Below are 24,000 nucleotides of genomic sequence, written 5' to 3'. Positions count from 1 at the left end.
AATTTTTTTATGTTGAATAGACTACCATGGGTCTCTTTTTATATCTTATATATGAAAAATCTTTTAATGTCAGCCTACTGTTCTTAAAATATTTTATATTAATTGTTCATTACTTCTCATAAAGTTTATTCATATCCTTCTTGTTTCCTTTCCTCACTGGGTTAATTTTCCTAGTCGGAGCCCTTAGGATTATGGTATGCTGCTTTTCAACTAGGGTTGTAGCTTAGCTAGTAAAGATAATAATAATAATAATAATAATAATAATAATAATAATAATAATAATAATAAAATAATAATAAAAATGTCAGTAAAAGGACGGGAAAGAGGGCGGGGCCCTTTATCCCGAGTGATGGTCCAAGAGCACAGTCTCGTACGAAACTGAGAGCTAGTAACAGGCACATCAATACTTGTATCATGTACCACTTAAAGCTGGGTATGAACTTGTTATGTACCGCTTCTTCTAATACGTACCGAACTTGTACATTACTGTATACAGAGAGAGAGAGATCATCGTCAGTGACACACAGATACAGTATGTTAATCAGAAATCTTAGATGACATATTCTTGAGTGGGTGAAGTTGCAGGGCTTAATCAAGGACCAAACCCAGGTGCAAAAGCAGCGATTGCCAATGTTTGTTCCCTCACAGACAACTTTCTGCACACACCGTTTCCCTCTCCCTCCCGAAAGAAAATTGACCAGGAAGGGAAAAGAGGGGCAAGTCCTACCTTCCTAAGCAGGCTTCTTCTCATAAGTAACATGAGCACAGGTAGCAGGTGTGCGAGTAACAGTAATAACACATATGCTCGGGGATGGGAATGTTCCTGATACGTACTAACTCACTTCGTGAACGTGATGAAAAAGTATTAGGATCCCTTCCCAAAGTGAAACATTCTCGGTACTACTCTCTCTCTCCCACGTGGAGAGAAAAAGTAGAGGCAACGTATATGCGACTCCCATCAATCGGTCTTCTTTAACTTCTATGAAGACATCATCCGTCGCTTATCTCAAAGATTTCAGAAACTTTATGATGGAAAAGGAAACGGGCCGGCATCATATTCCTAATAAAGGAGCAAGGGTTTGGTCCCTAGTAGGCCCAACAGGATAAAATAGATACTTTCCTTGAAAAGAAGACTTATTACGTAGAGACTTGTCACATCAAAACGGCTCAAGCATTGACAAACGGGATAAACTAGAAAATGACGAGTATCCCCTTAGACTTTTAGTGTGTGTGTGTGTGTGTGTGTGTGTGTGTGTGTGGTGATCATGGTAGTGGATGACAATGGGCCAGATGATCAAGGGTTCAGACAATCATGTTTGCAGAATTCATGCATGTAACTGATTGTGCACATGGATGTTTATGGACTTGGATGTTCGTGCACGTGGTTGATTGTGTTCGTGAAGTGAGAGTCGTAGAGACCTTGCTCATATGCGTGAAAGACAATAGTGTACATAAAAGACCATCCATAGAGCCTGTTTGCATAGAAATCAAGAACCTGGAGATGATCTGCAACAAGTTTACGCGAGAAAGTACTTGCAGTGTAGTGTGAAAGTCTGTAGGTAAAGAAATGTATAACAGCCTGGGAGAGTAGAAGTAAGGAATGTTAAGACTGTGCATGGAAATATGTTGTGTGTACACTTCTATTCCATGAGTACGAGTGACAGGCAGTTAGGTAAAAGACCGTACATATAGCCTATGAAAATGGACTTCAAGTGCGTGTAATAGGAAGCACGTTCTAAAACAGTATTCATAGATACCTTGCGCGTAGAGTGCATACGCATGGATACCTTGCGCATGAAGCCCATCCATGTGGACCCCCCCATACACATGGATTTCTATTGAGTGGATTCTCAAGGAGACTGCCTTTAGACCAGCCCTGGAAGGGGAAAATAAAAATGGCAGATCCCTCTATCATGACCGGCAGTGCATTCTAGGTATAGCACTCTCCCTCACATGGAGATAGAAGCGGTAGGAGTCACACATTGGCAATTCCTATAGATCGTCCTTCCTGGACTCCTTCAATGACATCCTCTACATTGTTCAATTAAAATAGTGTGTAGAAGGAGAACGTTAAATTTTGCCTTCTAAGGTGTCGTCCAGACTGGGCATCAGAACTCTATGAAGCAACCGCTCAACCAGATAATGGTCTTAATGCCTCTCCAAGAACAGAAAAACACTGGCGTAAACAAAGGCCCCACCACTCCCACTCACACTCAGCCACAGAAGAAACTCCTGACTCTGAAGGAGCACAACAATGTCCAAGGAACCAACTTCCTCAGGGATACATTGACATCACCAGGCCACACTACTTGTGAGAAAATAAACTGCAAACAAATAATCTGTCTGACAACTGTTGCCAGTTACAGTTATTGGGAAAAAATTGCAAATCCTTACTTCTTCCTCATTCCTCACACACATTAATCTGCCAATTTAGAATTAAAAGGAAAAGATTAAAACAGCAAGTTAGGGACAATGGACGGATGCATGTATTATCTGGCAGCAAAAAACAAAGCGGTTACTCAAGTGAGATGGTGAGTGGTGGGGAAGGACCAACACCTCATAAAATTTTAACAGCAGAGTTACAGCTACTCAGAAAACATACTCCTATCAAAGGATGAGGTTTGCATATATTCAAGAACAAATTTTGAGTCAATACTATTTATGAATAAAAAATTATATGAATTGAAGATATTCTCTAGCAGAATTTTAGCTGTGTAATACTGAACTAGATACTGAGGATAGAGAATTCAAGGCAAACTGAAGGAGAAATTTTAATTAATAGAATTTAATAAAACAAGTTAGTTTAATCTATATTAAATTTAACAGTAAGTTGACTGAATACAAAAGGGAATAAACAATCTAGAAACGCTAAAATAATTCGAGTGGCTTCATATACAGTAGAGTGAAAATAAGATAATCAAAATTCTTTTGGGTTGATAAGAAGGAAGTAAAGTACAATATAAACAAAATGATAATGCACAGTAAATTAAACCACCACCAGAGTCATAGACCTAGCTGCTGACTCTAGGATTAAGCAATTCTAAATTTATTGGGTTTTGACAAGAAGAATTATGTAATCATCCCAGAATAAAACAATTTCGAATGATTCTTACCTTCCAGTATCTGAAGAAATTTTGGCTCAAAAGACTGTTTAATCTGGGGAAAATCTTCAGATTGTTGAAACTATCAAGAGTTTCTATGGAACATGAACAGTCATCTATTACACCTTTCAGCTGAAAAGAAAATTCAAGCAAGCCATAAACATTGTATGATAGTAATCCAGTATTTTCAAGTGTAATTTCAAAAAGTTAATTGGTAATAATAATTCTTCCTAATATCCATGTGCAGTAGCCTAAATATTCAAGTAAAAAAAAATTGAAAAATTAAATAAATAAATAAATAATTAAATATACACACATATATATATATATATATATATATATATATATATATGTACAGTATATATATATATATATATATATATATATATATATATATATATATATATAGGTATATATATATACATATATATATATATATATGTATATATATATATATGTATATATATATGTATATATATATATATATATATATATATATATATATATATATATATATATATATATATATATTTATATATATGCAGTATATACAGTGTATATATATATATATATATATATATATATATATATATATATATATATATATATATATATATATATATATATATATATATATATATATATATACATATAAATATATATATAGATATATATACAATATATATAATAAATATATATACAGTATATATAGAAATAAATATAAATATATATATTTATATATATATATATATATATATATATATATATATATATATATATATATATATATATATATATATATATATAAAGGATTTTGAGCGAAGCAAAAAATCTATTTTTGGGTGAGGTAGCCATGTCGTCCTAATGGAAGTTCCTTCATAGTAGCTTCCTAGGTTATATTTAACTACAGTGATATATCAAAGAGAATTTTACTAAAGGTATCCAGAATTCTAACTCCTGGCGCGAATATCCTTTGCTTTTGGCTTTAGGGATATCGCATAAAATCAGAGGACGTATTCTTGACACGCCACATAGCTATCTACACCCCTAATAGCGTTTACGCTTCGAGAGGGGAAAGTGGCAAGAATTGTAGGAGGGCCGTTATTAAGGTAACGCTCCTACTCGTACTGTTGTTGAGCGCCAGCACAACGCCGTGTCCTGGCGCCATCCTGTCATTCTTTGTAGCGTTAGTGAGGTGCTACAGATACAGTACATATGGGAGGGATTCATTCATCCTTTGTAAAAGGAGGGTGGGTCCATCAGGACGACATGGCTACCTCACCCAAAAATAGATTTTTCACTTCGCTCAAAATCCTTTTTTGGGCTCAGGCCATGTCGTCCTGATGGAAGTTTACTAGAGCATTAATGTATCTGTGGATTTTTAATCGTGCCAATAACCGCGAGATAAATTTTCCTTGGTCTACTAGACCTAGAGACACATGGTGTTACCGTCATACACCTTTCAACTGAGCATGGACTATGTCAGTGCTTCCTGCCCCCTACAGGGAAGAGTCATGGGAGACTCTAGGAAAAAACCCGAGGATTGTAAGTTCAAGGAACAATCTAGCAAACAAGTTGTATATTGGTCTCATCATATACATATAAAACATAGTTTGTATTCTGGAAGGAACAAAGTATGTATTGATTACTGACACCTCCCTTGGTCTGCTTGTGTGTTGTAGACAAGGTAGACAGGTTTTCATTCATGTAGGAAATTTGTACAGTCAGTAAAGCAATCAGGTTTATAAAGTCAGTCATTACCAAGGACTGAACTTAATAAAATAATATATAATTGTGATGTTTGTTTGCTTAGAACAAAAATAGTATTTATTCAGAAGATATTTTCAAAATAAAAGGATAATAATTTGCTCTGACATCTTTATTTGTATTTTTAGAATTTTCAGATGTGTTTATTAATAAAAAGTATATAGTAATCATTAGTTGCATATACATACAATTAAAGAGAGATTTCTTTGAAAATATTGTGTACAAGCATAATAAATGGTAATAACAGAAATAAAGTTTCATCTGAAAAGGAAACACAAAGCCACTCTAAAGGAAATATAGTAGTACAGTGGTACCTCTACATACGAATTTAATTCGTTCCAGAAACTGCTTCGTATGTTAAAACGATCGTATGTTGGAGCAAATATTCCCATAAGAATACATGGTAATTCATTTAATTTGTTCCTCAGCCTAAAAACCCATAATATATCCTTAATAAATGGCTACACATAATTACACATAACATTTATAAAATATAAATACATACACTTAAAAAAAGAATAATAATAATGAAATAATAAATAAAAAAGGGGTTTTAATGTAAAACTTTACCTTAGCGACAGGCCAGCGCAGGTGTAGGGACTGCTAGGCAGGAGTAGACGGAAGATCAGCGAGGAGGTAAGGACGGTGACTTTTTACGATAACGTGTACGATAACTTACACTACTACGTGAACTTTAACTTAACTTAGCTTACGTATTTTTTTTTTCATTTTCATAATTTTATATTTCTTTTTTACATTTTTTCTTTTCTTATTTTTAATTTTCATCACTTTCACTCAATTCGGTCTTCCTTTTCTTTGCTTCACTTTCTTTCTTTTCATCATGATCACTAGACCGTTTTAAAGATTTTTTAAAGAAACTATCAAGTGAAAGTTGCTTAGTACGGCCTTTGAGGATTTTTCTAAAATGCGTTAGGCAAACATCATCGAACTGTGCAACAACACGGCAAACCTGAAGTTTCTGTTGGTGATGCTTGTCGATGAAATCAACCACGTGTTGATGATATGCCAACATCTGTTTTATTTCCGCCGTACCTAAGATTTGGCCTACCTCCTCGGTCTCCTCCGATTCACTCAACTGCGCTTGGAACTCATCATGCTGCATGGCTTGCAGCTCCTTGAGTTCCTCGGTGGTGAGCTCTTCATGATGCTCATCGACGAGTTCAGTGATGTCATCTTCATCCACATCCAGACCCATGGACTTGCCAAGAGATACAATCTCTTCGACGTCTCCCTCGGCGGCAAGCACAGGTTCATTCTCGGGGCGAAAACCTTCGAAATCTCGGGGAGCAACAGCATCAGGCCAAAGCTTCTTCCAAGCGGAATTCAGGGTCCGACGAGTTACTCCCTCCCAAGCTTGGTCTATGATCTTTAAGCAGTGCACGATATTAAAGTGGCTCCTCCAAAATTCACGCAAAGTTAAGTTGGTGCTTTGCGTGACATTAAAGCACTGCTTAAATAAGTGCTTGGTGTAGAGCTTCTTAAAATTAGAGATGACTTGCTGGTCCATGGGCTGGAAGATAGAAGTGGTATTCGGTGGAAGATACAACACCTTGATGAATTTGTATTCATCGATGATATCATCCTCGAGTCCAGGGGGGTGAGCGGGTGCATTGTCCAAAGAAACCAAGCACTTCAAAGGCAAATTCCTCTCCTGAAGATACTTCTTGACAGCAGGGCCGAAAACTAAGTTTACCCATTTCACAAAGATATGCCTAGTAACCCAAGCCTTAGAATTAGAACGCCATAGAACATGTAGCAGGTCTTTATTAATTCTATGTGCTTTAAATGCCATAGGGTTTTCGGAATGGTAAACTAATAAAGGCTTAATTTTGCAGTCCCCGCTGGCGTTGGCACAAAGCGCAAGAGTCAACCGATCCTTCATTGGCTTATGTCCAGGCATTTTCTTCTCTTCAGCGGTAATGTACGTTCAACTACGCATCTTTTTCCAAAACATACCGGTTTCATCACAGTTGAGCACCTGCTGCTCTACGTAACCTTCCTCCGCCACGATGCTTTCGAACTTTTTAACAAAGTCTTTAGCAGCCTTGGTGTCCGAACTCGAAGCTTCTCCATGACGAACAACTGAATGAATCCCGGTCCGTTTCCTAAATTTCTCAAACCAACCTCGAGACGCCTTGAATTCCTCTGTCGTAGGATTGGCTGAACTCTCCCCCGCGTCACCCGCAGAGCCCGCCGCCTTCAAGTCACTGCAGATAGCGCTGGCCTTCTCACAAATGATCGTTTCCGTGATCGTATCGCCAACAATCTCCTTGTCCTTTACCCAGATCAACAAAAGGCGTTCCATCTCTTCCAGAGTAGGGCTACGACATTTAGAAATAATCGTGATCCCCTTTGAAGGTTTCACTGCTTTAATGGGTGCCTTGTGTTTTAGGATCGTCGAAATCGTAGACATATTCCGGCCATATTGTTTGGGCAGATCGCTAACACGTACATGATATCATCCTCGAGTCCAGGGGGGTGAGCGGGTGCATTGTCCAAACAAACCAAGCACTTCAAAGGCAAATTCCTCTCCTGAAGATAATTCTTGACAGCAGGGCCGAAAACTAAGTTTACCCATTCCACAAAGATATGCCTAGTAACCCAAGCCTTAGAATTAGAACGCCATAGAACATGTAGCAGGTCTTTATTAATTCTATGTGCTTTAAATGCCCTAGGGTTTTCGGAATGGTAAACTAATAAAGGCTTAATTTTGCAGTCCCCGCTGGCGTTGGCACAAAGCGCAAGAGTCAATCGATCCTTTATTAGCTTATGTCCAGGCATTTTCTTCTCTTCAGCGGTAATGTACGTTCGACTACGCATCTTTTTCCAAAGCAGACCGGTTTCATCATAGTTGAACACCTGCTGCTCTACGTAACCTTCCGCCGCCATGATGCTTTCGAACTTTTTAACAAAGTCTATAGCAGCCTTGAACTCGAAGCTTCTCCATGACGAACAACTGAATGAATCCCAGTCTGTTTCCTAAATTTCTCAAACCAACCTCGAGACGCCTTGAATTCCTCCGTCGTAGGATTGGCTGAACTCTCCCCCGCGTCACCCGCAGAGCCCGCCGCCTTCAAGTCACTGTAGATAGCGCTGGCCTTCTCACAAATGATCGTTTCCGTGATTGTATCGCCAACAATCTCCTTGTCCTTTACCCAGATCAACAAAAGGCGTTCCATCTCTTCCAGAGTAGGGCTACGACGTTTAGAAATAATCGTGATCCCCTTTGAAGGTTTCACTGCTTTAATGGGTGCCTTGTGCTTTAGGATCGTTGAAATCGTAGACATATTCCGGCCATATTGTTTGGCCAGATCGCTAACACGTACACCTCGCTCATGCTTTTCTATAATTTCTTGCTTTAATTCTAATGAAAGCATAGACTTCTTCTTTTTCTGACCACTACTACCACTTCCTGATCCGAAACTGAGCTTTTTAGGACCCATAATTACGGAACACAGAAAACAACACGTGGAAAAGGAATATAAAAAAAAAAACTGTTAATAAACGGAGCGAATAGAGGACAACCACACGATGCGCACGAGATGAGAGGACTGATCAAGGCGACGCTCGATTGGCGTCCCTCCGATGTGCTGCCGTCTAGCGGCGTCAACAACAAACGACGCTGAACGTATTCGAGAAAATTCCACGCGTAGGCGTAATGTTTACTTCGTATGTTGGAGCAACACTTTGTGAGTCGAGGCAGAAATTTGGTCGAATTTTACTTTGTATGTTGGAAAATTCGTATATTAGGACATTCGTATGTAGAGGTTCCACTATTTCACTATTATTTCTGTTATTTCTGTTTAAGGAAACACTTGCGTAGAATACGCATGGCACATGTGTAAGTCTTTTATGCTTTTGTCACCTTTGTACTTAGAACAGTCTATAGTGTCATTACTTAGACACTTCATTAAACATGATACACCGTAGGAGTAGACCATGTACACCCATCACTAAAAGTCCCAATTAGTTCACTATTCTTTGCAAAATTCAAGCGGCAGGTTTTAGTACACTACCTGCTGCCACCACAAAATGCTTTATCTCCTGCACTTGTTTCGCGTAGTGCTTGAAGAAAACTCTGGATGACTTCCATCCAGTATAGGAGGGAAGACTTTCAAAACTCATGTTCTGAAGGAACTTCAGAGACGAAGCAACTTTTCTCAGATCATGACCTGCGGGTGTGCTGTCTGGATCCGCTCTGCGAATGAAATAGGTGATTTTCGCCCTTAGTTGTCTCAAAGTCAATGTTGAACCTGAGGTTTCTCCCCTGAAAAGCTGTCCTACCCTTAAGTCTGAAGTTCTACGAAGATAGACGTTTAGGCATTCTACTGGACATAGAGATGCTTCTTCCTTCAGAGGGCAGATTCTCCAGGGACCCCACCTTTTGGTGGGCAGCTCATTCTTGGCGAGAAACGCTGGGTCGGGAAATAGGTTCAGTTCTCCGCAGTCTGTGAACTGATTGTGGCCATCATCCCTCGAAAGGGCCACTATTTCGCTAACTCTGGCTCCTGAGGCTAGTGCAAATAAGAATATCACCTTTTGAGTCAAGTCTTTTAGAGAGCAATCTTCATTGTTCAAGGTAGATGCTAGATGAAGAACCTTATCCAAGGACCAAGAAATGGGCCTCGGAGGTACTGCGGGCCGAAGTCTAGCGCAGGCCTTAGGTATCTTATTGAAGATATCATTGGAGAAGTCCACCTGAAATGCATACAGTAAGGGTCTAGTCAGGGCAGATTTACACGTAGAGATCGTGTTGGCTGCTAAACCTTGTTCATGGAGATGAATAAAGAAAGATACAGTGGAACCTCTACATACGAATGTATCTACATCCGAATTTTCCAACATCCGAAGTAAAATTCGAGCAAATTTTTTACTCTACACCCGAATTTTATTTCGACACACGAAGTAAGCAATTTTCGTCGTACCGGTTGTATCCGAATTTTTCGACAAGCGAGGTACAATTCGAACACGTTCCTACTCTACACCTGAATTTTTTTTCGACACCCGAAGTAAACAATATCCGTACGCGTAGTTGGGACTCATAGCGCCGGATGTATTTTTTATTTCCGCCGATAGAAGGCAGCACTTCGACCTCGGAGGGACCCTCAATTAGCGTGGCTTGGGTCTGTCCTCTGTTCTCGTCGGCTTCTTGCGGTTGTGCCCTGTGCGTTCTGCTATTATTGTACTGTTTTAATCGTGATTTTTTACGTGCATCCTTTTACGGTAATTTATGTAAAGTATGGGTCCTAAAAGGCTTAGTTGTTCCGTAACCGAAATACAAACCACGCTATTTACAAAGGGTATTACTTTTAGCGTAGCTGAAATGGCGAGCCATTAGAATTTAACGAGGGTGTATTACCCCCGCGCTAGTTAGCGGGGGGGGTAGGGGAGTGGTAGCTAGCTACCCCTCCTCCCCCTCACACACAGGTGAATACTCACTTTCACTTTTGGCTCGGACTGTGACAGACGTCTCTGTCTTGGTCCTCGCTTGGCAGCCATTGTCTGTTTTGTCTTTACTTAATCGCTTACTTTTCATTTACTCAATATATATGTAAACATGTTTTCATGTTTGTATATATATTTGAGTATAGAAATAAGTAAGTTTCCTTTTCAGATGTGTGTGTGTGTAGTGTACGATATCTACGTGGAGGCCTCGGCAGTTAGGCCACCACGGCGTATTTTTATGGGTGGCGATCGAGTTTGACTTATGTCTTTCTCTCTCTCTCTCTCTTGAGGTCGTTCACCCTTTTACTACGTGTTACTACGCCCTTGTAGCCTAGCTTCCTTTCCGTGTAGGGGGTTGCTACGCCGTACGTTTGTCTCAATTGTAGTTGTTTTTTGTTTTTCAGCTTGTCGAACGATTCCTTTCGGGGTTTTCGTTCTTTCTTTAGTGTTCATTCATTTTTAAATTACATAATTACATAGTTACATAATTATAATTGTTATAATTCTGTTTTGGTTACAGCTCTCCTTCCGCGAGTGTAAGTGGTTGTGAGGGCACGTGCCTGTTGTGTAATTCTTGTTCCTTTCCCTCGGGATTCCTCTTCGGAGCCTTCCCGGGGGAATGAATGTGTACTAATATTATTTGTTTTATTTTTTTACAGTTACCGATCTAGTTCGTTTCTGTAATATAGCAACGGTGTGAGCTGTCTGGTTGAGTCCTGGGGATTCGGCTGTTGCTGCCTCCCCCCTTGTATTTTCGTCAGGGGCGTGTCTCCTTCTACTGGTAGTACTCCCGTGACGACGGACAGCTCTCCAGTTCATTTTAGAACACTCAGGAGGCTTGCCTCCTTGGGCGGATAACTTTCCTTCCGAGGGAAGTTTTTCCTGTCCAGGCTTGAGTTTTTCCCCTTTTAGGGGGTTCTTCTCTTGCCTTTTTTTCGTGCGACTATGCTCTTGGTGCTGAGCGGTCGCACCTGCAGTTTCGCTCAAGGGGCTGGGCAACTACAGGAGCTCCTCTTCGGAGGATTGCTCCTTTTAGGTCACTGGTTGACCAGTCTCTTCCACGAAGTGTTTCTCTTTCGTTCGCGAGAGAGTACACTCATAGAGACTCCTCTTCGGAGGTTTCTTCTGTTGCTGTTGCTGTTGGCCTCCCTCGCCGTAAGGCCCACCGTCCGCCTCGTCGTAAGGGCCTCTCATCTCCCTATAAGGGTGCTTGAGGCGCCTTTTTGGATCTCCGTTTGCAGCCTACAACTCCTTTTTCTCGATCTTCCGCCTTGGTGCAGATGGACAGCAGTCTGATCTCGTCTTCCGACGGGCAACGGTCTTCCCGACGGACAACGGTCTTCCCGACGGACAGCGGTCTTCCGACGGACATCAGTCTCCCGGCGGACAGCGATCCCTTCGGGGCAAAGGGTTGCCCCCACGGGGGTTCTTCCCTTGCGTGCCAGGGTTTCCCTGCGCGCCCTTCTGCACATCAGCGCTCTCCTGTTCGTCAGCGCTTTCAAGATGATCATCCCTGCGGTTCCTGTTGGTTCCTGTTACGCGCCCTGTGCGCCCACGTTCGCCCTCGCGATCTAGAACTTCGGTTCAGGTCAGGGTCAAGGACTCTTCTTCTTTGCGCAGGCTTCCACGCGTAGCCTTCTGCTCGTCAGCGATCATCAGCTCGTCAGCGATCATCAGCTCGCCAGCGATCATCAGCTCGCCAGCGATCATCAGCTCGTCAGCGATCATCAGCCCGCCAGCGATCATCAGCTCGCCAGCGATCATCAGCTCGCCAGCGATCTCCGGATCGCCCACGTGTGTTACAGCCGGCACGCCAACGTTCTCCAACACTTCTGAAGGAACATGGTTCGCCAGCTACTAGCTCACCTGCGCATGCTGATCGCCATCGCGCGACCCTCAACTGCGGATGCTGATCGCCATCGCGCGACCCTCAACTGCGGATGCTGATCGCCATCGCGCAACCCTCAACTGCGGATGCTGATCGCCATCGCGCGACCCTCAACTGCGGATGCTGATCACCATCGCGCGACCCTCAACTGCGGATGCTGATCGCCATCGCGCGACCCTCAACGGTGGATGCTGATCGCCATCGCGCGACCCTCAACTGCGGATGCTGATCGCCATCGCGCGACCCTCAACGGCGGATGCTGATCGCCATCGCGCGACCCTCACCTGCGGATGCTGATCGCCATCGCGCGACCCTCAACTGCGGATGCTGATCGCCATCGCACGACCCTCAACTGCGGATGCTGATCGCCATCGCGCGACCGCACACCTGCGGATGCTGATCACCATCGCTCAACCCTGCGCATGCTGATCACCATCGCGCGACCCTCAACTGCGTATGCTGTTCGCCATCACGCGATCGCCCACCTGCAGATGCTGTTCGCCATCGCGCGACCGCCAACCTGCGCATGCTGATCGCCATCGCGCGACCCTGGCATGTTGATCACCATCACGCGACCCTGCGCATACTGATCACCATCGCGCGACCCGGCGCATGCTGATCACTGCTCGCGATCGCTCACCTTCGCATACTGCTCGCCAACGCACGATTGCTCACCTGCGCATACTGCTCGACCATCGCGTCGGCATAACACAACGCGCCATCGCCAACCTGCGCGTTAGCGCTCACCAGCTCACCACCGATCGCTTGTTGATCCATATCGCCAGCGGTCCTCCTCGCCCACGCGGCAGCGCGTTTCCTCGCCATCGCGCTAACGCTTGCGTTCGCCGCCTCGGACTCGCTCTCATCCACCTGCCCACCCTGACGACCGCTCGCCCGCGCGACCGCTCGCCCGTGCAACCGCGCGACCGCTCGCCCGTGCAACCGCGCGACCACTCGCCTGCGCGCCCACACGCCCACGTGCCTGCACGTCTACGCTCATGCTCTCCAATGTTCGCCCACGCGCGAACCAACGGTTTTTTCCATCGCGCAGACGGATGGTGTTCCGTCGCGCGAACCTACAGTGTTTGTTCGCACAAATGTCGGCTTATTTCTTGCAGTATCCATTGCTCGTCTATGGGTTATCGCTCGCCGACCACCAGGAATTCCCGTCGCGCGAGCTCCAGGGCAATTGCGACCACGATTCCCAATGGGGTTTTCGCAGCATGACCAGCCTGGCGAGTTCTTCTGGAGCGTATTTCCAGAACACTGCCTCACCCCGTAAACACAGAGCATGGCACTTGCAAGAATACAGTAGGAGAAACTTAAGGGAGATCTGAGCAACACTCCTCTATTCCTGAACCTGGGTTAGCCCTTCCCCGTCATTCCCTGGAAGGATTTTTGGCGGGGGGGCTTTCCGTTTGAGATTTCTCCATCGGACAAGGGGTGAATGCTTACGTCTTCCTCTGGGAGCTTACCAGGTTCTTTCCCTCCTCGGTAACGGCCCGAGGTTTGGTTCAAGGAAGCTACAGGAAAGTCAAGGGTACTTTCCTCCTCTCGAGCTCAGGCACCTTGGCCTTTCGTCGTTAAGTATCTAACTTGCGGACAAGCTCGATGTTGTACCATCTGGACGCGCTGACTGAGGGCTTCCTTCGGGTGTCTCATCTGTGGAGGTCGACGACCTCAGACACCCTTCCATCCTTGAGAAGAGTTTGTTTGTGCCCAAGGACAGAGACTTAGACAGCTGCTGTGCGGAGTAAATCGACTTCCGGTTTCACTCCTCCAAGGCGCTTTCTTCCAGACTCTGCAGGGCTCCAGCGCCCTTTTCTTTCAACCACGTCGGCCTAAGTTATCGGCTACGACAACTGGGACAAGGTGTCCAATTGCAGTTTCCTCCTGTCAGGAACAGATGGTACGGGAGACTCCCCCGGGGGGGCATAGTCCTAAAAGGAGTTCACGAACTCTAGGATTGCAGGTTTTTCGCTGGGAGGATGCTTAAGGTTACTCATCCGAATGACAGCTTCCCGATGCCCATTCCCGCACAATCTCTGTGAGTAGCCAAGGATATCGCGCCTGCCGTCTCTGTCAGCGAATTCAGTGTCTCTGAACCTCTATGCCATACCGTCAGCAGAGTTGCCCGGTTGGGCAGAATGATCCATACCTTAGGCGAAGGTCTTCCTTAGGATCATCGACGGCTTCACCCCCCGCCCCCTCAGTCGATCCTTTCTTGTAAGGAAGGATCTGAGAGGGGATGTCCATAGTCGACCTCTCAGCCCCGATCAAGTTTGTCGAACAAACTTCGGCCAGCGTAGACCAGCAGAATCGATCAGACTGGTAACGAGGCGACAGGACTCCTTAAACCCTGGATCGGAAGGACGGGTACTTTCAGTTTCCATTCCATCCATCTTCCAGGGTGCTCGTCGAATTCAGCCTAGACTGCAAGTATTCCTGCTTATGATGCAGTGTGGCTATCCCGCCGTGGCATAGCAGGTTTGTTTCCCCAGAGAACTCTCCCTGCCTTCCTCTTGGCCGCTCAGGTGCAGGCTTCTGCCTCCTCTGCTGTTTGGAGGGCTGGTCAACTCCGGTAGGCTCGGGTTTCGACCTTCTTCAGAGCCGGGACAAGCTTCCGGATGCTTACCATGAGTGTGGGCTCATGGTATATTGCTTGGAGCCTTCTCTTCCTCTGCCTCAACATCTGGAGTATCTGGCCATGATATTGAGTCAACCGCCTTACCACATTGGAAACCCCGCTTCTCGTCCGTCCAGCGAGGTTAAGCAACGTCGGTACTTGGATGGGTGACCACCTGGGGACGCCAGATTCTGTTACCACATCCTCCGAGCCTTCCTTTCGGTTGACTGTGGCAAGACTGAGGAGAGTCACAGTACCTGTTCTCAGTCAAGCAGAGCTTTCAGCCCTACCTTGGAACGTTTCCTAGTTCTCCTTTCCTCATTGACCCGTCTATAGTCCGAACGGTCGCCTCAGGATAAGTTCCATGTGGGGCGATCCAAGTTCCGGTGGCTTCAGGCAATGTTTAACCGGACTCCCTGGCCCTATGGGACCAGCGGAACTATTAGACCTGCAATGGGTGTTGACCTATGGAGCCTCTTGATGGTAGTGGATATTCTCGTCCTTTCCCCACATTCTTGATGCGGTTCTCGGACTCGTCAAAGGAAAGGGGGGGGGGGGCATGTTCCGGTCCAGGCCTATGGTCAAGACCTGAAGGATACCTCTCCATCATTCAGGCAGGCTTAGGGGCCTTAGTCTGGCCCCTCTTCAGATCCTACAGCTCCTGCCGAGTCGCCCCGTTGCGCGTCGACTTCATTCTAACCAGCAGGGGACGCATTTTCACACCTTCACATCTTGCAGTAGAGATACCGGGATGATTGAGATTCTCTCAATACCACCATCGGCTCTCTCATTCCAGGCAGGGGAATGTTTCTCTCAGACTATCCGAGCAGAGCCTCATAGAGAGTGTACCTAGGGGTCTTTGACCTTGGGTAACCAGCAAGTGCTGGTCTGGGGGACATGATCGCGACAGCTTGGAACCTCAAGCTTCCGCTAGTCTTCCCCCCAGTCTCAGACTCCGAGACTCTGGCAAGATGCATTCCGGTGATGGTGGGACAACTTCGACGCCTGCGTCTTCCCTCGTTTTTGTCTGCGGACAATGGGTCTCAACAAGACCAGGTTGTCTGTCAACCTTTCAATGGGAGAGCTCCACTGGGACTATGCGCAGAACGGTTTCTGGACCCTCTGCTTCCCCTGACGGAACTCCCGGGAGAGCTTCTCCCACGGCGCAGACTACTCAAGCAACCACACTGCGACATCTCTCCCGAACCGGGGCGTCGCTTCGGCTTCATGCCTGGAGACACTACGCTTCCTCCTCTAGAAGAGACAACCCGCTACAGTCGCGGTACGGAGGTCGCGTCATCTGCGATAGTCATCCACAGGGGTCTCCCAGGCAAAGTGAAGAGTCTAAGGTGGTTGGTGCCGTGGGAGATATACCTCTTCCCTTGAGGCCTCTTCTCCAGCAATAACGGTCTTATTGCCTTTCGGCGGGAGGAAACTCCTTTCCGCTCTCGGCAATGAAGCCTGTCGCTCAGCCTTTCCCTGACCTTCAGGCTTAAAGGAATAACTTTTTCCTGCCCGCTGGATCTATCCTCGCTCATGCGAAGCTACGATCGTCCCTGCCCTAGTCGGAGGAAGACCTCCAACTTGGAGCATGGCTCGGACTTTTAGTCCTTTAAGAGATCTTCTCAAGACCCTTTTACGACAGGCCTCGGATTGTATTCCGCCTTGGGTCTTCTGCTCACTCTGGCCACGGCCAGTGTCTAAGCAATCTTCTTGGTCTCTTACTACTCCCCCCTTTCTAAGGAAGAGGGGAAGGCAACATTCAGGCTCGCTCCTGAGTTGTTGGCTAGACTCAGAATCTGAGGGTCCCGGCCCTTCGGTCCGATTCATTCAAGATTTCGAGTCTCCATTCTGTGTCTGATGTCCCAAGACCTTCTCTTTCTTGCCAGTAAGGAATCGAGAGGTTAGCGCTGGGAACAGCTGCAGTTTGTCCTCAGTTGCAGCCGATTTGGGAACACAAGGAGGACATGGGGGGAGAGTCACCAGTATACCTCTTCAGCCCGGACTCAAGGACATTCATCTCGACCTGTCTTCAGACCTTCCCCGTCACGTCACCCTACAGCACGATGTTGGATACATCGCAACGTCCCTCGCCTTCGAGTAATACTACTCTGTGACGCAGGTGCTACAAGCTGGAGTCTGGAAGCGTCTGATGACCTTCGCAGCCCGCTTCCTGCAGGGCGTGACCCACAGGAGTCTCGATACGTTTTCTATCGCTCTGTGGTGGCTACACAACAGCTGGTCTAACCTCAGGCTCCTTTTTGGACAGGTAGCAGAAGGTTGAGGGCATTGTTATCAGGTTTTAGTCTGCATGAACGAAAGAAGTGTGTCTGGCCCTTACTTCTTTCTTCATCATCCCCTCTACGGGGAAGCAGCATCCTGGTCTCTGCATAGCTGACCTCGAACCTCTGCAGGTAAACCATGCTTCCTTGTGTTCCGAGTATTGAGTCAATACTGTCGCGTCCCCCATACCCTGACGAGGTGGTATTGGGAACGTCCTAACCCAGAGTTCCTTCTGGAACTCCAGGTCAACTGCCTAGGACGGGTCACACTTCTTCCTTCACACACAAGCTTACGTAGGCCACATGGTTCCTTGCGGAGCAAGGAACTTGTGAGGTGCAGGGACTCCTTTTCTCGAGTGCGACTCACTCGGATTCTGAGTCCCCGGGTAAAGCCAAAGCCAGTATGGCTGGGGACTTTCCATCCTTCCTAAGGGATAAGTCACCCTTTGTAAATAGCGTGGTTTGTATTTCGGTTACGGAACAAATGACAAATTCGAAGATAATTTGTATTTTTCCTAACCATACAAACCTTAGCTATTTACACATATTTGCCCGCCAGCCCTGTCCCCCAAGACAAGTCCTACCTCTAAGTGAAAGTGAGTATTCACCTGTGTGTGAGGGGGAGGAGGGGTAGCTAGCTACCACTCCCCTACCCCCCCCCCGGTAACTAGCGCGGGGGTAATACACCCTCGTTAAATTCTAATGGCTCGCCATTTCAGCTACGCTAAAAGTAATACCCTTTGTAAATAGCTAAGGTTTGTATGGTTAGGAAAAATACAAATTATCTTCGAATTTGTCATTTTTGCAAGTGGTAGTGGTGAGAAAAAGAAAAAGGAAATGCTTTCTTTAGACGTACAGTAAAGCAAGAAATTATTGAAAAACATGAGCGTGGCGTCCACGTGAGTGAACTTGCTAAACAATATGGCCGTAATATGTCGACGATCTCGACAATCCTGAAACAGAAGGAAGCCATTAAAGCAGTGAAACCTTCTAAGGGGATCACCATTATTTCAAACGCCGTAGCCCTATCATAGAAGAGATGGAATGACTTCTGCTAATCTGGATCAAGGACAGAGAGATTGTTGGCGACACCATCACCGAAACCATCATCTGCGAGAAGGTGCACGCCATCTTCACGGACTTGAAGGAGGAGAGCTCTGGGGGTGATGCTGGGGAGAGTTCAACCGAACCTTCCTCAGACGATTTCAAGGCATCTCGTGGCTGGTTTGAAAAATTTGAGAAACGGTCCGGGATTCATTCAGTTGTTCGCCACGGAGAGGCTGCTAGTGCAGACACAAAGGCTGCAGCTGACTTTGTCAAGAACTTTGAAAGGATCGTGCTGGAAGAAGGCTACGTAGAGCAGCAAGTGTTTAATTGTGATGAAACCCGGCTGTTTTGGAAGAAGATGCCCAGTCGAACCTACATCACCGCCGAAGAGAAGAAATTGCCTGGGCATAAGCCAATGAAGGATCGGTTGACTCTTGCCCTATGTGCCAACGCTAGCGGGGACTTTAAAGTCAAGCCCTTACTGGTTTACCATTCTGAGAACCCTAGGGCCTTTAAGGCACACAACGTGGATAAGGACCAGCTTCATATTTTCTGGCGATCCAACTCGAAGGCCTGGGTCACTAGGCAGTTCTTTGTGCAATGGGTTAACCAAGTTTTCGGCCCTTCTGTGAAGAAGTATCTTCATGAGCAGAAATTGCCTTTAAAGTGCCTGCTATGCCTTGACAATGCACCCGCTCACCCCCCCCCCGGACTTGAAGATGATATCTTCGATGAATTTAAGTTCATAAAGGTGCTGTATCTTCCACCGAATACCACCTCTATCCTCCAGCCCATGGACCAGCAAGTCATCTCGAATTTCAAGAAGCTCTACACCAAGCACCTATTCAAGCAGTGCTTTAATGTCACGCAAAGCACAAACTTAACTTTGCGTGAATTTTGGAAAAGCCACTTCAACATCGTGCACTGCTTGAAGATCATAGATCAGGCTTGGGTGGAATTAACTCGACGGACCCTCAATTCTGCCTTGAAGAAGCTGTGGCCTGATGCAGTTTCTCCCCGAGATTTCGAGGGTTTTGACACCGAACCTGATCCCGTGGTGGGTGCAGCGGAAGACGTAGAGGAAATCGTCTCCCTTGGGAAGTCCATGGGTCTGGAGGTCGACGCAGATGACATCATGGAACTCGTCGCCGAACATCACGACGAACTTACCACAGAGGAGCTCAAGGAACTCCATGCTATGTCTGAGCACATGAGTGATGACGAGGAAGGGATCGAGGAGGTAGAACATGTGTTAGGTTCGGCGCAAATAAAAGAGGTGTTAGGAAAATATCAAGATGTGGTCGACTTCATCGACAAATACCACCCAAAAAAATTGCAGGTTTGAAGTGTAGTTGCGCAGTTCGATGATGTTTGCCTAACTCACTTTCGAAACATTCTGAAAAGCTGTACCAAGCAACTATCTATTGAAAGTTTCTTTATCTATTGAAAGTTTCTTTAAAAAAAACTACGAAGCGAACTCGTGATGAAGAGGATGGAAGTGGTTCAAAGAAAACGGCAAAGAGTGAAGCGAAAGAAATTCAATCAATTTTAAGTGGAGAGAGTGAAAGTGATTAAAATTAATCATCAAAAAGAAAAAAAGAAAATGTAAAAAAAAATATAAAATATAAAAATAAAAAAATAAATACTGTAAGCTAAGTTATGTAAAAGTTCACTTAGTGTAAGTTGGAATAAGTTACGGTAGTGTACGTTTATCGTAGTTAACCTCACTACCTCCTCGCTGCCCGTACGTCTCCTCTGCGTAGCAAGACCAACAACACCTGCGCTGGAGTTTCTAAGGTACAGTGACGCTAAAAACCCGTTTCTTATTTATCATTTTTTGATAATTATTCTTTTTTACATGTCTATTATCTAATTTAGTGTGCATTATTCTCATGGGTAATTATGTGTAGTAATTTATTAAGGGGTTATCATAGGTTTTTGGGCTCAACCACGGATTAATCATATTTCAATGTATTCTTATGGGAAAATTCGTTTCGACATCCGAACATTTTCTACATCCGAAGTCGGTTGTGGAACGGATTAAATTCGTATCTAGAGGTACCACTGTAAACAGAAATCTGTTGATATCTCTTTTGGTTTCTTTGCCTTGACGAAGGAGACCCATTTCTTCCAGGAAGACTCGTACTGTCTTCTAGTTGATTTCGACTTGTATTCTTCTAAAAAGTTGATACTGTCTTTTGAAATCCTGAACCTTTTCTTGACTGCTAAGGTGAGAAAATCATGAGATGAAGGTTCCGGGTTTTCTTTGATGAAGCGGAGACAGTCGACTTCTGCACTTGCTGAGTCAGAACTGGATCCGGCAACGGAATCAGCTTCAGTCGTAGTTCCGTTATCAGGGGGAAACAGATGCTGTTGGGCCACTTGTGAGCCACTATCACTACTGTTCCTTGGAAGGATCTCAGCTTGTTGAGGATCTTCAGCAGGAGGTTGGTTGGAGGGAACAGGTAAATCTTGGACCATCTGTTTCAGTCTATGGACATCGCATCCGTTGCTTCCGCTAGAGGATCTTCGTATGGGGCTACATACCGGGGTAGCTTCTAGTTGTCGCTCGTTGCGAAGGTCTATCTGCAGTCCTGGGACTTTGCGTAAGATGAAGGAGAATGATCTTGCGTCTAGGGACCATTCGGACTCTATCGGGGTGAGCCTGGATAGAGCGTCCGCCGTCACATTGCGGAATCCTTGGAGGTGAACTGCTGATAAGTGCCATCTCTTCTTTTCCGCTAGTCGGAAGATGGCCAACACCACTTGGTTGATTTGAGGCGATCTCGAGCCTTGTCGATTCAGGCATCTCATTACTACTTCGCTGTCTAGTACCAGTCGGATGTGGATTGAGCTGCAAAGTTTCAGTTTTTCAGTGAGAGAAAAACTGCCATTGCTTCTAGAATGTTGATGTGGAAGGTCTTGAAGAGGGAGGACCAGGTTCCTTGGACTTTCCGATGGTGAGAGTGGCCTTCCCACCCTTCCTTTGAAGCATCCGTGTGAATGGTGACTGAGGGTGGAGGCGGTTGTAGAGGTACCTTTTTCTTTAGGTACTTTGCCTCCGACCATGGCTTGAGGAGTGATCGCAGACGAGTTGGTACTGGTCTTGTCAGATCTCTTCGAGCGTTTGATGCGTATTTTCTCCAGACTCTTGATGCTTCTTTTAATTGTGCTCTCAACACTGGGTCTGTCACTGAGGCAAACTGGAGAGACCCCAACACTCTCTCTTGTTGCCTTCTTGATATCCTGTCGGATTGAAGAAGTCTCTTGATAGATCCCGCTATCTCTCTCCTCTTCTTTAATGGATTGGAGAGGCAGTGTGACTGTAAGTTCCAGTGAACACCCAGCCATTGGAACTTTTGAGCTGGAGATAGTCGAGACTTTTCCAAGTTGATCTTGAATCCTAGATGTTCCAGGAACTGGATCACTTCCTTGGAGGCTTGCGTGCATTCTTCTTCGGATGCTACCCACACCAGCCAGTCGTCCAGGTAGGCAATCACCTGAACTCCCTTTAGGCGTAGTTGACGAATGACTGTGGGGCTATATTTAGTCCGAAGGGCATGGCTCTGAAGACGTATAGTCTCTTTTGCAGCTTGAATCCTAGGTAGGAGGAAGCTTGTCGATTGATCGGAACATGCCAATATGCGTCCGCCATGTCTATGGAGACTGTGTATGCCTGTTTGGGCAGTAGGGTCCTTATGTGTTGAAGAGTAAGCATTCTGAACTTGTGGTTCACTATGAACCTGTTGTGAGATGACAAGTCCAGAATGACTCTGAGCTTTTCCGAATCCTTCTTCGGAACACAAAACAGCCTTCCTTGGAATTTGATGGACTTGGCCCTCCTTACCACTCTCTTGTCTACGAGTTCTCGGACATATTCTTCCAGAATGGGGGTTGAGTGTTGGAAGAATTGAGGGAAAGTTGGTGGAGTTGTGTTCCAACTCCACCCCAGTCCGTTCTTGATTAGGCTGTGGGCCCAGGGATCGAAGGTCCAGCGATCCCGGAAAAGGAGAAGTCTCCCTCCTACCGGAAGCATCTCATTTTGAATGCTGGTTGGAGGACTTGCCTCCTTGGCCACGTCCACCTTTGTTGCCCCTGCCTCTAGAGGGGCGTCTGGAGGAACCACGAAAGGAACCTCGAGACTTCGGCCGAAAGGTCGTGGATTGCCTTTCAAAGGCTGGAGTAAAAGCAGGCGACTGTGTCACTACCTGTTGGGGCACCAGCTGAAATGTGGTCGGTGGTTGTGTCACCGTGGCCATGGGAAGTTGTTGATGTCGTGGTGGGCGAGAGGGCACTCTAGATCGCTTGGTCTTCCTTTTGGGTTGGGGACCCTCCTCACTGGGAGACTTTCTCTTGGTCAACAAGCCCCACTTGTGGAGAAGATTCCTATTCTCCGTGGCAGCTTTGTCGACAACCTCTTTGACCACTTCGTTTGGGAAGAGGTCTTTTCCCCAGATGTTGGAAGCTATCAGCTTCCTTGGTTCGTGCCTTACCGCAGCCGAGGCGAAAACGAACTCTCTACAAGCCCGTCTGGCTTTAATAAAGTTGTACAGGTCTTTGGTGACTGTTGCCAAATGAGCTTTGGCAAAGACCATGTATATATCTGGGTTATCTGGAACACTTGCCATCGTCTCTAGTCCAGTCTGCAGGGACATAGAGGCGACAAGTCTCTCCTTCGTCTCCTGCTCCCTGCGCAGGTGGAAGTCCGACAACTTTGGGAGGTCTTCTCCGAACTGACGTCAGGCAATGTCCGCCTCCAACTTCCTGACTGAGAAGGTGTTATAAACATCCTTCCAGTTCGCATCGTCTGATGGTAGGGCAAGGGAGAAGGGTCTACACTCTTCGAGTGAGGGACAAGGTTTCTTTGCCTCGACTGCCTTTAAGGCTGCCTTGAACCCTTTTTCCATAAAGGGGAAGGCACGGGAGGAAGCAGCAATGAAGGATGGGTGCTTCTTGCTGAGAGCCGGCACCTTGGAACTAGTAAAGGCCCTCTCTTTCAAGGTCTTAGTGGACAGGGCTTGAGCCTTGGGGAGGCCCAGTATGATGACCTCGTTCGGCTCTGTTTCCTCTTTCGAGGGAGGTTCCGTCCTTAAGCGGACGTAACAGTCAGGATAGGGCCCTTTGCTGGGCCAGAACTCTATATCCTCTACTGGGACCGTACCCAGTTTGTCGGAGAGGAAGATCTTCCCTCCTGACATAGGCATGTGTTCAGCATACCTCCAAGAGTTGACGTCCGAGAAAGGGGGAAGTTCCTTAACGTTTAGCTTCTTGGGGGCTAAACGGGAAGTCACAAGCTGGTGCATCTCCGAACGAAGCGTAGCTTTCTTCTCAGATGACTCTTTCTTCATGTCCTGAAACATAGACAGAAGAGAAGTTAACGTGTGGCTAATCGTATCCAGATGGGGGGCAGAGGAGGTCAACGGGATCGGCTCAGTCACCGGAGCCGATGAAACCGAAATAACTTCGGCTACTGCATCGTCACCTTCAGGAGGTAAAACAGACTCCTGACCCTGCTCTTCTGCTAGAAGACTCCGTTCCGTACCCTCGGAAACTACCGACATGTTGTCTTCTAGCTGGATGTCCTTCATGGCATCCGAAACATCAGATCCCAACAGAATCTGGACGAGGGGGATCTCAGCCTGAGCTTGAGGGATAACTGCATCCAAAGATGCCCTAGCGAAAAGACAAGCCCTCATTCTTTCATTAGGAAGGCATGGGCCAGTGCAATCTGTCGGCGGAACGCAGTGCTGTCGGCTGCCGGCGGCTCTAGGTCGCTGGCAGCAGGGCCCAGGGTACTTGGTAAGATAGAGAGAAAGCATGGAT

General features: G+C 45.9%; 1 protein-coding gene across 1 annotated transcript in view; it reads right to left on the bottom strand.

Moving 5' to 3' along the window:
* The window catches only part of LOC137648626 (ero1-like protein), a 558,871-nt gene that overhangs the window by 420,028 nt on the left and 114,843 nt on the right, over positions 1–24,000 (bottom strand). The window contains exon 2 of the mRNA XM_068381566.1: positions 3,114–3,233. Coding sequence (XP_068237667.1) covers positions 3,114–3,233 — 120 coding nt within the window. The remainder of the gene's footprint in view (positions 1–3,113; positions 3,234–24,000) is intronic.

Source organism: Palaemon carinicauda, chromosome 10, assembly GCF_036898095.1.
Source record: "Palaemon carinicauda isolate YSFRI2023 chromosome 10, ASM3689809v2, whole genome shotgun sequence".
In the NCBI taxonomy this organism is placed as follows: domain Eukaryota; kingdom Metazoa; phylum Arthropoda; class Malacostraca; order Decapoda; family Palaemonidae; genus Palaemon; species Palaemon carinicauda.
Note: the sequence above shows the minus strand (reverse complement) of the source record. Positions and strands in the feature narration are given on the sequence as shown.